Below are 15,772 nucleotides of genomic sequence, written 5' to 3'. Positions count from 1 at the left end.
AAGTGGGCTTCGAATCAAGTCACGTCAGCATTTAACTGAAAAGTAAACGGTCAAGTAATGAAAGGTATAATATTGGACCAAATTCTAAAGATGAGGTATGACATTGTCAATTTTAAAAGATGAGGTATGAAAGTGTCGTAACACCAATAATTAAGGTAATTTTTCGTACTTTACCCTTTTTTATTTCACGTTATACACATATATTTACACTAGAGTTGGAGGAAATAAATTAATATTAAACCTGCTACTTACGAGATTCAGGCCTATTACAAGTAAAGAAGATTGTACGTATATAATACTAAACAACAACTGAAATTTACATAAGAGATTGCGTATTTAATTTGTTTGCTTGTACGTACTAAAATACACAGACTAGTAAGTGCAAGCTCCATGCGAGGAATATTGAGTAACACAAACCACAAAATTTAATTATGTCCTCATCTGCAGATATGTCTTAAACGTATATATCCAGAAGTTTTTCCAATAGATAGACATTCAGATGATAATTAAGATGCTGACTAGAAATGGAACATACATACTACACAAACCGTATAAGGATACTAAACGGGTAACTAATTCATAAAGATTTGGGGAGACAAGCGCGGTTTAACGAGGACATTGAGAGGGGCGAGTTTCATGTTCGTAAGTCCGACGCTTCCGGTCATATCAACCGGTGCATTTTTCAGAGTTAAGACATCAAACGCATGTAGAAAACCAGCCAGAGTCAAAAGCGTCGCTTGAAGGCCAAAAGTTGTCTGTAGTTACGAAGTCCTGTTTTGGTTCTCTGAATTCAGTCTTGGATTTTGACGTCGTCGAGTATCTGTGCAATGAGTTGGACACTGGTTACGTTTGAAACCCTACTTAAACGCCAACCTGAAATTAAATTCCAACTGGTTTTGATATATAGGTGATATTTGGTAATACATGGCTTTTCTGCTTTCTCATGTTGTTGTTGATTTATGCACTGATTTTCCTAGCGACCTGGAGCTTTTTACACAGGTTTCTGACTGAAGTGTTAGTTTGGGAAAGTAAACTGTTATTTTGTTTTTGTGAAAGGTGATATGTGTGTTTACGTTTTCTTTGCAGAGATGCTTAATGGAACTTTTTGGTTGGGTGAATTTGCAGGCTTCAAAGTATAAACATCGCAGTTCAACGTCCAGTTTATTTTGAATCATTTGAAACGATTAAGTCCTACCAATAATCCAGATATCATAACTTGATACCCTTTAAAATTGTCCTGCCAATGATGAAGAAAGTGAATAGTACTGACTTCGTCTATATTAGTGGTGCTTAATTCAGAAAACATCATCTCCGCAGAGACTCTATTTGTCCCCCTTCCAAGTGTATTTTCTGAGTAAAAGAGGTTCGCTCTCAGATTTCCTCATCGGCAAGCGAAAATACACTGCGTATCTATATGAAGAATTAGATACTGACATCTATATGAAAGTTCCAGAATGACTTAAGTTGCCTAAAACAAGTAACAAACCACGAGGTATGCTCTCGATCAAATTAAGGTGATCATTGTATGGGCTGAAACAATCTGGACGAATGTGGTATAATCGTTTTAGTGAGTATTTGATCAAAGAAGGGTATATCAACAATGTCATTTGCCCTTGTGTGTTCATCAAGAAATCCAATTTTGGATTCGTTATAGTGGCAGTATATGTTGATGATATGAATCTAGTTTGAACTCCTGAAGAGCTCAATAAAATTGCTGAATATCTGAAACGCGAATTTGAAATGAAAGACCTTGGAAAAACAAAATTTTGTCTCGGCCTACAGATCGAGCATTATGCTAGTGGAATTTTGGTCCACCAATCAGCTTACATTGAAAAAAATTCTGAAGCGATTTGGTATAGACAAGGCTTATCCACTCAGCACGCCAATGGTCGTTCGTTCTTTGGACATTAAGAAAGATTCATTCCGTCCAAAAGAAGATGATGATGGTCTAGAAGTATCATATCTGAGTGTAGTAGGTGTTTTGTTGTATTTAGCATAATGTACTAGACCAGATATAACTTTTTCAGTTAACTTGTTAGCAAGGTATAGCTCTGCTCAAACAATTCGCCATTCGAAGGGTATCAAAGATGTATTGCGATACCTTCGTGGGACAACAGACATGGGTCTCTTCTACTCAAAGAACTCCACAAATGACCAGGTCCTTATTGGATATGCAGATGCTGGTTTCCTCTCTGATCCGCATAAAGCCTGCTCACAAAGTGGATATGTGTTTAAGAATGAAGATACAACAATCTCATGGCGCTCAACCAAACAAACATTAGTTGTTACATCTTCAAATCATTCAGAAATACTTGCTTTACATGAAGCAAGTCGTGAATGTTCTTGGTTAAGATCAATGATCCATCATATCCGGAATTCATGTGGTCTAACTTCGAAGACAGACAATCCAACTGTCATCCATGAAGATAATGCAGCATGTGTTGCCCAAATGAAGGAAGGATTCATCAAGGGCGATAAGACTAAACACATATCTCCAAAGTTTTTCAGTGCACATGAGCTTCAGAAGGCTAAAATTATTGAAGTCAAATAAATCCGTTCGAATGAAAATCTAGCAGACTTGTTCACCAAATCTCTACCAAAGTGTACGTTTCAGAAGTTAGTGCAAAGCATCAGATTACGTCGACTTACCAAACAGCTAAATTTGGAGAATGCGGAATCAAGGGGAGATACATATCAGGGGGAGCATCCATGATACATGCTTGTTGTACTCTTTTTCCTTCGATTAGGATTTTTCCCACTGGGTTTTTCCTATCAAGGTTTTAACGAGGCAACATAAGCATACTTGACACTATATCAACGATCCAGGAAAAGTTGTACTCTTTTTCCTTCGCTATGGTTTTTTCCCATTGGGTTTTTCCAAGCAAGGTTTTAACGAGGCAACTCATGTTAATATGTGGGCATCCAAGGGGGAGTGTTGAAAATGCTGATGGGTAGTGAATGCCCACAGTGTTTTGGTGGAGTTTTTCAATGCCCTCACAGATTGGTTTTTAACATTGGAATTGTTTATGACTACACGTAAAAATTGTCAATTCCCATAACAGATTGAAAACTGACTTTGGGAATGCAGGATATCATATTGTCAAAAGTGTGTTGTAAATTTCAAATGTAGTAATACGAGTTGCTCTATAAATAAAGCACTCGACTGCAATCAAAAGATACAGAAAAATATAAGAAGAAGAGAACGAGAGAAAAAGATCAGTAACATCATCTATTCCTCTATCTTTTATTTGTTATCCTCTTGTGCTATAGTTTTAGTGTGACATTTTACATCTACCTCGCACCTACCATTAAAAAGATTATCTCTCTAACCTTGACCTATTTATAACAAGATGGTAGAAATATGCTTTTTCCAACATGGTTTTTCGCTTGGCCACAAATACCAAGGTAAAACAATGAAGCTTCCAAACAAGAAGTAAGCTGCCAACATGCTAAGACTGGCCACCAAGGATGCTAACACAAAACACAAAGCGACATCTAGTGACGGCCCAAAATGCACCACTTACATAGGAGTACAACCAGATTCTGGTGATGCTCGAAAAGAGCAACATTGACAGTAATCCGCAGCATTTTGCGAATTTTGTTTTACAAATTTCTAATTTTATGATAACTTGTGAGTGAAGGACGAAAAAAATAAACAGTAAAATTTGATTTGTGCAAAAATTTTATTACTATTTATGATTTTATTTTATACTAGAAGATTAAACTGTCATTTTACTCTCTTATAACTAAGATTTTTTCATTTATTAATACGTAATTTAGATTAAATAAATAGTAAAAATTAGCTTTTTATAATAATTGCAGCCGTCTACACTAGAAATGGACCATTTTATTTTGTCCTGTTTGTGTACTAGCAAACGGGTGGGTTCTTTCCAAACAAATTGAAAAACAAAAAACCGGGCCAACATGCCCCAAATAGAGCCATTTTAAACCAAATTTTGTAAATAAATAATATGGTCGTTGATGATTGAATGATTAGTTAAGTGTTAATTAACATGCTTATTTCATATTAGTTACATATCATTTGATTTGTAAATTTGATTTAAAATTCTAATCTTCCTAGCATTATTCTTGAAAATATAATAAAGAAGTATTTTTTAGTCCAATTGAAAATGCAACTTGCCCATTCCTGAATATTCATTATTGCTAGCAGTTCTTTTTATTGATTTTATGATTACAAATACATAAATGTATATAATTAATAACAACAAAAATCTCCTATTCATATCACAAATATAATGTTATATATATATATATATATATATATATTATCCATAAAGTTCAGAAGACAAACGAGGTTTGATGAGAACTTTGAGTGGAGTTCTCTTATTGTTGGTTAATCCAAAGCTCTCCGTCATATCAATTGGTGTACTTGACGGGTTCAAGATTTCAAACGCATGTAGAAAACTAGCCAACGTAAATTGCACCATTTGAAGGCCAAATGCCAAACCAGGGCATGCCCTTCTACCACTTCCAAATGGAATCAACTCAAAATGTTGACCCTTCACATCAACCTTCTTGTGGGTGGTAAGAAATCTTTCTGGCTTGAACTCAAATGGATTGGGCCAATTTTTCGGGTCAGTTTGGAGCTTCCAGAGGTTCATGGTTAACCGGGTGCCCTTTCTGATATGGTACCCAGCAATGGTACAATCCTCAGTGAACTCACGCGGCCCTGATAATGGTCCTGGTGGGTACAAACGTAACGTCTCCTTTATAATAGCTTGAATGTAGACTAAGTTGTTTATATCTTGCTCACCCACAACTCTTTGTCTACCTATTTTGGTGTCCAGTTCGTTTAAAGCTCTTTCCAAAACGTGCGAGTTGTTCAACAATAACGATATTACCCATGTTAATGTCACCATGATGGTATCGCTACCTGCTGCAATCATATTCTGCACAAGGAATATTTGGTTGATTAATTAGGAAGGATATATAAAGAGAGACACACATACACACGCACACACGTAAGAGTGAGGCCACATTTTTCTTCTTTACATTCATAATTTTCTGAGTCTCTGTCTTAATTAGGTGAAGATATATATTAAACATTAAAATATGTCCCACCTTAATTACTAAGAGTGTGTCAGTATACTGTCACTAGCTTTTACCAGAGTGAATTGAACTCACAGTTAGTGTAGTCTTGTATGCAGTAAATAATTAACTTTAATAACGCTATCTTGGACTCACCTCGGCTTCGGGCCTCATTAACTGATGTTAGCTAATCCTGACTGGAAGTTGCGTATTAGTTAGGGAGTATGATTCATTTTTTTTTTTTTTTTTTTCTCTCTTCTTCTATTTGAAGAATTACGATTAAATTACGTTAATATCTTATATTAATTTTTTTATAAAAAAAAAAGACAAAATAAGAAGAATGAGAAGATGGACGAAAGAGGATGGAAAGAGGTCTTCCACACGACCGCAGACCTTTTCCAGTGACCGCAGCTCCAGCACGACTTAAAATATTAGATATAGTTACCACCCCAGTCCGATAACCACCCAGGGTGTTAGACGAGAAAGTGCCAGAAGGAAGAGAGAAAGGGATTTGGACTGGAAAACAAAGGGAAGATAGAGAGGGAGTTGGACGGAAAACTCGCTGTGGCTGCCAACTCGAATTGGCGAGTTTGAACTTGTTCTAGCTTCGAGAAGACGAAATTGGGATTGATCAGGAGGAAGAGACGTTGGGGTTTGTCACGAGAATTGGGGATTTGGAAAGCGATTCTCCATTTTTTTTTGTGGTGATAATTTCAATAGTGTCTGTGCAACGCTTGCCCAACTTGCGGAAAACAGAGGAAGAAAAGGGGGAACGTTTGACTGACTTGCTTGGGAGAAACACAGATAAAGAGTTCTAGAAATGAAAAAAGAAAAAGGAATAAAAAAAAAATTAAAAAAGAGAGCATTTTCACTATTTCTAAGTTAATTTGATATTGGTAAACACTTCAATAAATTAGTTCAATTTAATTTATTCTAAAACAGTCTAACTAAGTTTCTAAAATTAATTAATTCTAAAATAATCAAATACAAAAAACACACCTTATAAGTAGACAAAATTGTACTGTGTGTACATATCGGTGAGCACTCAAATATGCGGCATGAGTCGTATGTAAAATTGGAAATCATCTCAAAAATCATTCTAGATAGCCACCGTAGTATGTATTGTAATTATAAATTCCATTTTTACATGATGTCTATATGAGAAGTATGTCAAATCATTGTATACTATTGATTATTTTAAAATTAAAAAAAAAATTAGAGTTGTTATTGACAATCCAAAACAGTTATCAAAAATCAACAAAATATTAAAAAGTAAAAAATTATATATGATCTTAAAATATAAATTTTAAATTTAGAAATTTTCTTGTCTAATTATTTTCGTTTTCCTTTTATAGACCATGCAATTGGCTTAATTATGTAATGAAACTGAAAAAATAAAATCTTAATGTGTTTATAGTGTCTTAAGTCCAGCCTTTTACTGTTAATTATTTGCATGCAAATTAATGAATTATATATGTACCAAGCTTGTGGCTTTGTTGATCGTATCAGCATCAAAACCGCCAAGTTCTGCACCATCAAGCACAGAAAGCATCGCATCTATGAAGTCCTGCTCTCCTTTTGCATCACCTTTTGCTCTCCTCTGCTTATGCTCTTCAAGCCACTCGGTAACAATGGTGTCCAATTCCTTCGCAGTTTTCTTTATTGCCTTCTCATGTCCACCCAAATCCAACCACCGCAGATAAGGAACCGCATCACCCACCAAAAACAGCCCCGCATAATGAAAAAACTCCCTCAATGCATTCTGAACCCTACGCGCTTCTTTCTTCTCATCCTCATCGGCAGCTACCGAATACCGCTTTCCGGTCACCATTCTGACAAGCACGTTCAGCGTCATGTCCCCAAACCATTGCTTCAGCTCTACAACCACTCCATCATTCGAGTCCTCCTTTTGTCTTGTACTCCAAGTTTTGTGCAATTCTTCCAAGAAAGTATTCACTTCCAATACTCGAATGTGCTTGAGCAGCTCAACCTTCCGGATTGAGAGCAACTCCAACGTGACGATCTTACGAATCTCTCGCCAATAGGGTCCAGATGGTCCGAACCCAAACATGGCATAGTTGTAGCCAATGTGCTCTACAGCCGCCATCTTTGGGCGCGAGTTTAGGCTCAAGTCATTGGTTGTGAAGCATTCTTTTGCGATCTCACTGCTGCTTATCACCAACGACGGATAGACGCCAATGCGGATGGTGAAAATGGGTCCGTACTTGTCCGCCATGGCTCCCAAAGTTATGTGAGGAGGTGTGGAGCCTCCTAACAAGGGAAGGTGACCCAATATAGGCCACGCACCCTTGGCTTCAGGTGGGGAGCCCGTGTAATCGGCAGCTCTCCATCTTCGTGATAAGTAATAGGACACGATGATTATTGTGAATAATCCAGCAACGATGGAGTTTGCATAAGGGAGGGAATCCATTCTGCAACTAAATCATTAGAAATCTAGACAGAATTTTTATTGAACTGGGGTGAAGGCTTAAGTTGATTTGTGTTATTAGCGCCCTGTCATACATATATATAGGAGAAATATGGGCTCGTTAGATGCCTTTGATTTGATTGAACTGGATAATTTTTTATTCTCAAGGCATATTAATTGATGGGAGAAATGAAAATTTTATGACCAATCAGAAGGTAGAACATAAAATGAAAAGATGAATAATGTTAGAGAGACCATCTATTTAAACCAAATTTTATAAATCATATGACGTGGTTGTTGATGATTGTTTTATTACTTGCGTATTGATTAACGTGTTCAATTCTTATTGGCAATAAAGCACGTGATTTACAAATATAATCTAAAAAGTTGGTCTACCTAACATTATATGAGTTTTCCTTGTCCAATATGATGACAAAACAAAATCTTCAATTTCAAACAATGATTCAACTGATGACCAGGTTCTATTACGTTTGACTCATTTTTCTTTTCATTCAATCGAAAATTAATTTTACTATATAGATGCTTGTGATCTCCTATATATCTATCTCCTGCACTAATGATTTCCCAGACGTTCGTTGAGCATGTGACACAATACCTTCTATTTATCTGAATAATTATACACTATAGAATCTATACTATACGCTAAAGTTCTTTGGCCATCCTATGATTGAATTGGAACCTTAATTTTCCATGTACAATATATTCGTGAATTATTCATCAAAAAATATATATTCGTGAATTAACTCAAATTACATACTATATGGCTCAGGTGGCTCATTGTAAAATATATGCCACAATTCCACGTGAGCGGCAGATTCTTCTGTGCGGGAGCGATTGGGGTTGGTGTGAGTGAAGGATTGGACCAAAAGGTGAGCCAGGTTAGCATGACAATTGGAAAAGTGGGGTGGTAATTTTGTATTTGGAGTTCGCAGAGACGCATGGTCCGAATATCGAACCTCAAACTTTCTCCAAATGAAGGCGCCGCAGCCATATATGACAAATTATGCGTGCAATTTGCCTGTAGTGTATGTTCCGTAGTGCTGTGAAGATTCAAACTATGCGTGCAACGATCTTGATTTCATCATAAGGTCATTAGCTAGATACTATTTGTCTTGTATAAAATGAACGATTACATTCCTTCTTATAATAATGGCAAGGTAGAATCTGCGGATGCGAAATAATGTTTCATATTGAACATTTTCCGAACCTTATCTGTACATAAAATTAAATTGTATTTCTCATATATTTTATTAATTCCACTACGGAACCTTAATTTTCTTCTATTTTACTATTTTCAATCATTCTTGTGGACCATAACATTTCCCGAACCTTCGCATGTACATAAAATTAAATTATATTTTTCTACATTTTATTAATTTCACTACGGAACCTTAATTTTCTTTTATTTTACTATTTTCAATCATTCTTGTGGACTATAAGATTTCCGGAACCTTCGCATGTACATAAAATTAAATTAGATTTTTCATACATTTTATTAATTCCACTACGGAACCTTAATTTTCTTCTATTTTACTATTTTCAATCATTCTTGTGGACTGAAAGTGATACTCATTTGTTAAAAGTGGAAGAAAAAGCATGCATCAAGCTCATTAGTCAAAAGTGGAAGCTTTACTTTATCAAAGAGAAAAATTGTAGAAGATTTACTAGAGTATCACTTCATCAGCAGCAATGTTCCACCTAATACATTTGTGAATGGCAGCACAATCCTTCTAAACGGAAGTAACGTCAAGATTTGTCAATTTTGGCAGCATTTTATTTTTTTTGGTCTTTTTTACAATAGATTCACTCATTTATTTAGCATATAAAGGACAATATTGTGGGATTAAAATGTCATATAAGCCATCAAATGCAGTTTGATGCTTTTTATTGACACCTCCTATACCTCTAGGGTACAGTTCTTGAGTTTAAGTGGAACCACCTCTCTGGGCCTCCAAATCGGAAGGGCAGTCCTCAGTGAATTCCCTGCAACCTGAGAATGTTGCAGTTAACCGCATTGCTTCTTTAAGGCTTGCAGATACATGAGATTATTGATGTCTAAATCATTCACTGATCTTCCTTTAGCCAACATAGTTATCTAGTTCTTCTTGGACTTTGTTCAGACCCTGGCGGTTGTCCAACAACAATGCGACTGCGCACACCATAAGGATAGTTGTTGTATCACTGCCTCCAGCAATGATATTCTGCAAAGGCATAGTTAAGTTGTTTGATACCTATATGATTGTTTAATACAAAAGAAGTAATGATTTTTGCACACCTTTCAAGACTTTACAATCCATAGCATTGTGGGCAAAAAAATAAATTTTCCTGATACATAAACTATTTTGTCCATTATACTATTAATTTTTTTTTTACTAATTTCACCTTTTTTCAAATTAATTTGCAATGCAATTCTAGAATCCCAATGTGAATTTAGGATTTTGCATGGTATACGTACCAGAACTATTGCTTTCATGATGGTGTCAACATCCAGTGATGTATATTGCGCAACATCTTGTCCGGACTGAATGCATCGCATCTATAAAATCTTGCTCATCCCGCCTTGAGTCCTGCTCTGCTTGTGCTCCTCTAACCTTTCTAGAAATATATTATCAAGCACTTTTGCATATTTTTTTTCATAGCTTTCCCATGCCCACCAATATCCAAAAACCTAAGCCATGGAACAGCATCCCCCAACACAAACATTCCCATATAATGAAAGAGTTCCCTCATGGCTTTATGAAACCGACGTTCCTTTTTTTCATCATTCAAACTACCATTCGTAACATTAAAGTATCTTTTTCTGGCAACCATATCTTAAAAATCATGTTCATATTTAGGTCGTTGAGCCACTGCTTCATCTCCACAGAAAACTCTGTCCTAAGCATGATTATTTTTTTCGGTCCATAACCTGTATAGATGTTTAAGTAGCTCCTGCCTGCGGCTTGAGAGTGGCTCGTGGACTGTTATTTTGCACATCTCATGCCAGTTCGCGCCGTATGGGCTAAACCCTAGCATGGCATAGTTAAAGCTCAAGATTTCAGCGCCTATTGTTTGGGGACGTGAAGAAATAATCAAGTCATTGGTAGTGAAGCACTCCTTTGCAGCCTCCCAAGAATTAACGACCACGACGGGGTGGACACCGATGTTGATGGTGAAGACTGTCCGTACTTGTCCGCCAAGGCACCCAATGCAATGTGGGAAGGCTGGGGCCGTCCTCCGAATAGGCGAAGGTTTCCTACTAGTGGCCACCCACCTGCCACTTTGGGTGGTTTGCAACCTTTGGCATTGGCAGCTGTAGCCCTAAAAGCATCACAGCCATTGGTCTAGGGTTATGGCAATTGAAGGACAAAGGCAATGAAATTGTCCTTACTATTCACTTTAAACTATAACTGTCTTTGTGCAAGTCCATCCGTTTGGAAAGAGAAAGGGCAAATGTAAGGATGATTACTATTCATAGATATACTTTTTATTTTTTTAATATTTTCTTCGTCTTATCGTCACATATCAATATTACCATAAATTTTTGGATAATTTAAATATTTAATTTACAAGCGTATTGAATTTTATAAGATTTTATAGTATAAACTTTGTAAGGTTTTTGAAAATTTTAAATAATTTTTATGACTTTTTAAAGTTGGATTAACTTGGTTGTTGAATTTTTTTAATTTATTGAAATCAGAGGCTTACAAAACGCCATGTGGCCGAGCTACAAAGTTTTTAATTTGTTTTAACCGTTGGAAATCTAACAGTCTAGATGAAAGGACTATTAGAAATCCAACGGTTTGCAGCCAGTGTGCTCAAATTGGTTGTCACGTGGGTAGTTGGGCTGGGCTGTCACATGGGCGGGGCCCACCCTCACCCTCCAGCTGATTGAAAGGGCGCAAGCTCGTGTGATTCTTGCAAGGGCACAATCCTTTGCTACAATTGCCTCTTCAATTTTGAACCGGTTGAGGAAGTTTTTATGGGTTGGAGGCAATTTAACCCAATTGCAAGGGCAATAAAATAACTGGTGGAGATGCTCTAATTATGACCAGGAAAACACAAGTATGGCAAAAAGTCCGGCTACGAGCCTATGAAGGAGCTTTAGGAATGTGATAGGCCCGATAGGGAGATCCATTACTGTAGTTTAATTAAAGGGTGTTAAGGAATTGTTTGCGAGCTTCAAATTTATATAACTTAAATTTTCTGTCAATTAATTTCGATCGATTAAATATTTTTAAGAATGTCAAGTCACACTAGTAAAGTAGTCTATTACGGTTTAGTGGTATTCTTCACTTGTAAGTGAGAAATTTTATGTTCGATTCTTGTCAAAAATGAATTTAAACCAAATTATTACTAGTCCATTGCAAGATTAGGCCCATCCATTCTTCTTACTGTAAATAATATCGTTTGTTAAAAAAAAAAAATTACACTAATAAAGTAAAACCACACAAAAAATGAGTCGGTTTTTCTGGCCTCTAATTTTGGTGTAGCCTTACCCTCAACGTAGCTTTACCTCCCTTCTAAACCCATCGATTCAACTACACCAGTCTCGTTTAGCCAAATTGGCAATAAATTAGGGAATTTGATTCTGTTCAGTCAAATCTGGTCCTACTCTGGTTTATTGTTCTCTATTTAGCCAAAATTGCAATAAATTAGGCAAATTGTTCCGAGTGCAAATTCAAGTTAAAGCGGCGTAGTCAAAACCAATATGTTGGGCAGCAACTGAACTTGCCCTTTCGCCAACATGAGATGCGTAAAATAATCAAGTTGACCTTAATTAGTTTGTTATTTCAATTCTTGATGATTTGAGAAGCTTTTGAATTTAATTACAAGACACTCTCTTTGAATGTTGCATGTTCTCTTACTGTTTTGAGTAAAATTACTATTTTTTAACCTAAAAGCACTTATAATCACGTATTAAGGAATTGAATGGTAGAATATACAGACAAAATATCTAGCGCTAAATGTGTACCTAATACGATGCTAACCATTCATCTAATAAGCTCATTCCCAATATTTCTCATAATCGGACCGATCATTTTTTACGTTATCGTTGAAAGATCAACTCTTCAAGGAACTCATTGAAATTGAAAATCATCTAGTTATCTAACTATAATTTGATAACCAATGAGATGTCCACATTTTCAAGTTGAGTGAATCTTTATAAAGATGATCAATGAATGGTTACTTAGAAATGGATAATTGGTAACATAAAATTTATGTGGGTATTGTTCAAGACAAAGTTAGTAGTTACTAACTAGTTCAATCCACCATGACGTGTATCAAAGAATGGAACCCACGGTTTCTAGATTCTACTAAATGCTTTAGTGTTCCGAGAAACTATCATGGATGTCATTTTCCAAATTGAAATAAGTGTATCTCAATATATTACAGTTCAATCCACTATGACATATAGCTGGATCCCCCCTCAAGTGATAAGATGGAATTGTTTTTGGTGGCTATATACACGGACAATTATTTAGCATACTCCATGGTATCACATATTAAGAGAAATATTAGAGAAACTCTCTCAAAGTGAGATTTTCTGTCACTTCATGTTCTTTTGCAGTGTTCTAAAATTTGGCCTAGAAGGTTGCCTAGGCGCTAGCTATCGTTGTGCCGATGAGATTAGGTCTGAAACATTAAGGAAAATCGGGGAGCTGTTAGGTGCCCACCTAGGCTCTCCTAGGTGGCTTGGGCAGTCTATGCAGTTGTCTAGGCGGCGGTCTAGTCAAAGTGAAATGGTTTCTTAGAAAGAAAGTCCAAACATAACCCATAATCGCAAAAGTTTTCTCACCTGCTTCGACTCCATGTCTTTGTGCACCACAACTTTCTTAGTTGTCACTACTCTCGTTCTCTGAAATCTTCCTATCCAAACAAAAGAAGAGAAGAGATAAAAAAAATAAAAAAAATAAAAAATAAAAAAAAAAAAGAAGAAAAAGCATAAGAGGAGGAAACGAAAAAACACGAAGGCAATGAGGAAAAGGAAAGAACTTAAAAAAAAAAATGAAAAAGGTTTTTGGTTTTCGATTTTCAATGCGTCAAAGTGGTATCCTTCCTTTGGGAGTCTCTTGGGTGATGCGAGTGTTGGGGTGGAGGGGAGGGGTCACACCTCTGGGGTTTTATGAAATGGGAAAGGATGCATGCAGTTAGAATTTTACCTTTATTATGAACCACCTAACCCACTACCTGAGATTTTTATTAATCATTCATTTTTTTTTTTTTGGAAGTGTTATTGGCACTCCAAAATTCTCATTTTACAATCCTCACAAATGTATTTTTCTTTTATAATATAGGAAGTTTGGAGTGTGTAATGAGATTTTTGGAGTGCTAATAACAATTCCCTTTTTTTTTTTTTTGTCAAACGATATATTTTGTTAGATTAGCTAACGACAAGGTTTGAACCCACACTATTATGCAAGGACTCTATACCTTTCTACCATTGTGGCAAAATGCTACTTAAAAATACTAATCATTCAAAATTATCTTAAATTATTACTTTATTTTTATAACTTAATATATATTTTTTATAATGTAGAATAAATTTTTATAAAATCACCTAGATCACCTAGGCCCTAACCCACCGTTCGACTAACGCTTAGCATCTTTTAGAACCTTGATTTTTTGCACAAAGTTTTATAATATTGATATAGGAATTTGTTGACCCTAAAAACTACCAAGCCTACGTGGCGTACAGGCCGAGTAATTAATAAGCTAACTACGCCCTTCGGTTGTGTACGGGGTGTGCTAACTCGTCGGCCGAGAAGTAAAATGTGTTGATGTCTCGTTGGGCGTGTTGTTGACTTTTTGATCTCATGATTGCGGCCGAGGAAGGAACACGTCTCAGCCTTTAGGTTATAGAGCCTGAAGACAAGGTTGCTAGTCTTGCGAAGTTCACGGATCGTCGGCACTGGGTTTGGTCACGGTGATTATATTCGTAAGAGTGTAAGCACGCTGAATCGACACCAAACTATACATACACAACTACTTAAAAGAGATGTATGTCTTGATGGTGAATGTCGTTCGGCCGTCAGAATGCCGAACTCTAAAACTTATTTGTGAATATCCAATCATAAACAACTCGACGTTCAATGTGCTGAGCCCAATAATCTATAACACCTCACTTCGCCGAAAAGGCTAATGAGATGACCTCTGCCAACAAGAACTCAAAAATCCTTCTTGGCTGAGACTTGGATAGGTAACCAGTCGGCCTCGATTCAGTGCTGTTTATCCAAATTGAAGGTACTCCAGGGTCAGCTGATTCTACGGCAATAGTGATGTTAATCCAAACTGAAGATGTCGCATGTTACATTGTATTTATAGAAGCAAATGTTGCTTGGCGCAGCTCCCCACTAGGGTAGAATTTGACTTCAATTCAAACTCATCAACTAGAACTTCAGTCAAAGACTTTTTCAAGATAAGCAGGAGCCTATCTTTTAGATGCCATCATCATCTGACTCTACTTCACCATTATTCGAAAAGCCTATGTCTTCCTTCCTTATCTTTAGAAACTGTGCCCTCAGGTTGTCTCCTAGTCCAATTAGAACTTTATTTCCACCACATCGATCCAGGTGCAGCCATGCACGCATAATAAGACAGAATATAGTCTCAAAAAGCACATTCACGCGGCCAAAACCAACACAACATCAAAAGGCATAGACCTGCATACATATTTATCTGTTGTCGTGCCTTATAAATACCCCCATTCCATCATCATCCAAATCAATTGAGATTTAGACAAATAGTAATTTAATATATTACTAAGAGATAATATCATGATTAAAATCATAATATTATTTTTCAATAATTGAAAATCATTTTAACCATTTTGTCATTCAACGGTCTAAAATTCTACTCATCCAACGGCCTCAATTACTCGAACCGATAGTGTAAAATAGGGTCCAAATAGAATTATACAAAAAACATAAGATGCGCAGTCTCACATTTCATAGAGTCCCATATTTAATAGAGTCTCTCTAGCATTTCTTTTATTTTAATTTTGGTTAAAGATATAATGACTAAAATTAGTAGTTTTTTATTTCATGTTATACACATATATATTTACACTAGAGTTGGAGGAAATAAATTAATATTAACCCCACTATTCACGAGATTCAGGTTTATTACAATTGAAGAAGACTGTACGTATATAATACTAAATAACAACTGAAATTTACGTAAGAGAGTTTGCTTGTACGTACTAAAATACAGAGACTAGTAAGTGCATGCTCCATGCGAGGAATATTGAGCAACACAAACCATAAAATTTAATTATGTCCTCATGTGCAAATA

At 36.1% G+C, this 15,772-nt stretch overlaps 1 protein-coding gene across 1 annotated transcript; it reads right to left on the bottom strand.

The window, feature by feature from the left end:
- Positions 1–402: 402 nt before the first annotated feature.
- On the bottom strand, positions 403–7,502 carry LOC137728427 (strychnine-10-hydroxylase-like). The gene is made up of 3 exons (XM_068467473.2): positions 6,530–7,502; positions 4,462–4,910; positions 403–750 (listed from the first exon to the last, which is right to left on the bottom strand). The coding sequence occupies exons 1-3, from the start codon at positions 7,478–7,480 to the stop codon at positions 573–575; spliced, it is 1,578 nt and encodes a 525-aa protein (XP_068323574.1). The 5' UTR covers positions 7,481–7,502; the 3' UTR covers positions 403–572.
- Positions 7,503–15,772: the final 8,270 nt, after the last annotated feature.

The sequence above is a fragment of the Pyrus communis genome, chromosome 15, assembly GCF_041283825.1.
Source record: "Pyrus communis isolate YQ-2024b chromosome 15, ASM4128382v1, whole genome shotgun sequence".
Classification (NCBI taxonomy): domain Eukaryota; kingdom Viridiplantae; phylum Streptophyta; class Magnoliopsida; order Rosales; family Rosaceae; genus Pyrus; species Pyrus communis.
This window is presented reverse-complemented; position numbering and strand designations above follow the sequence as displayed.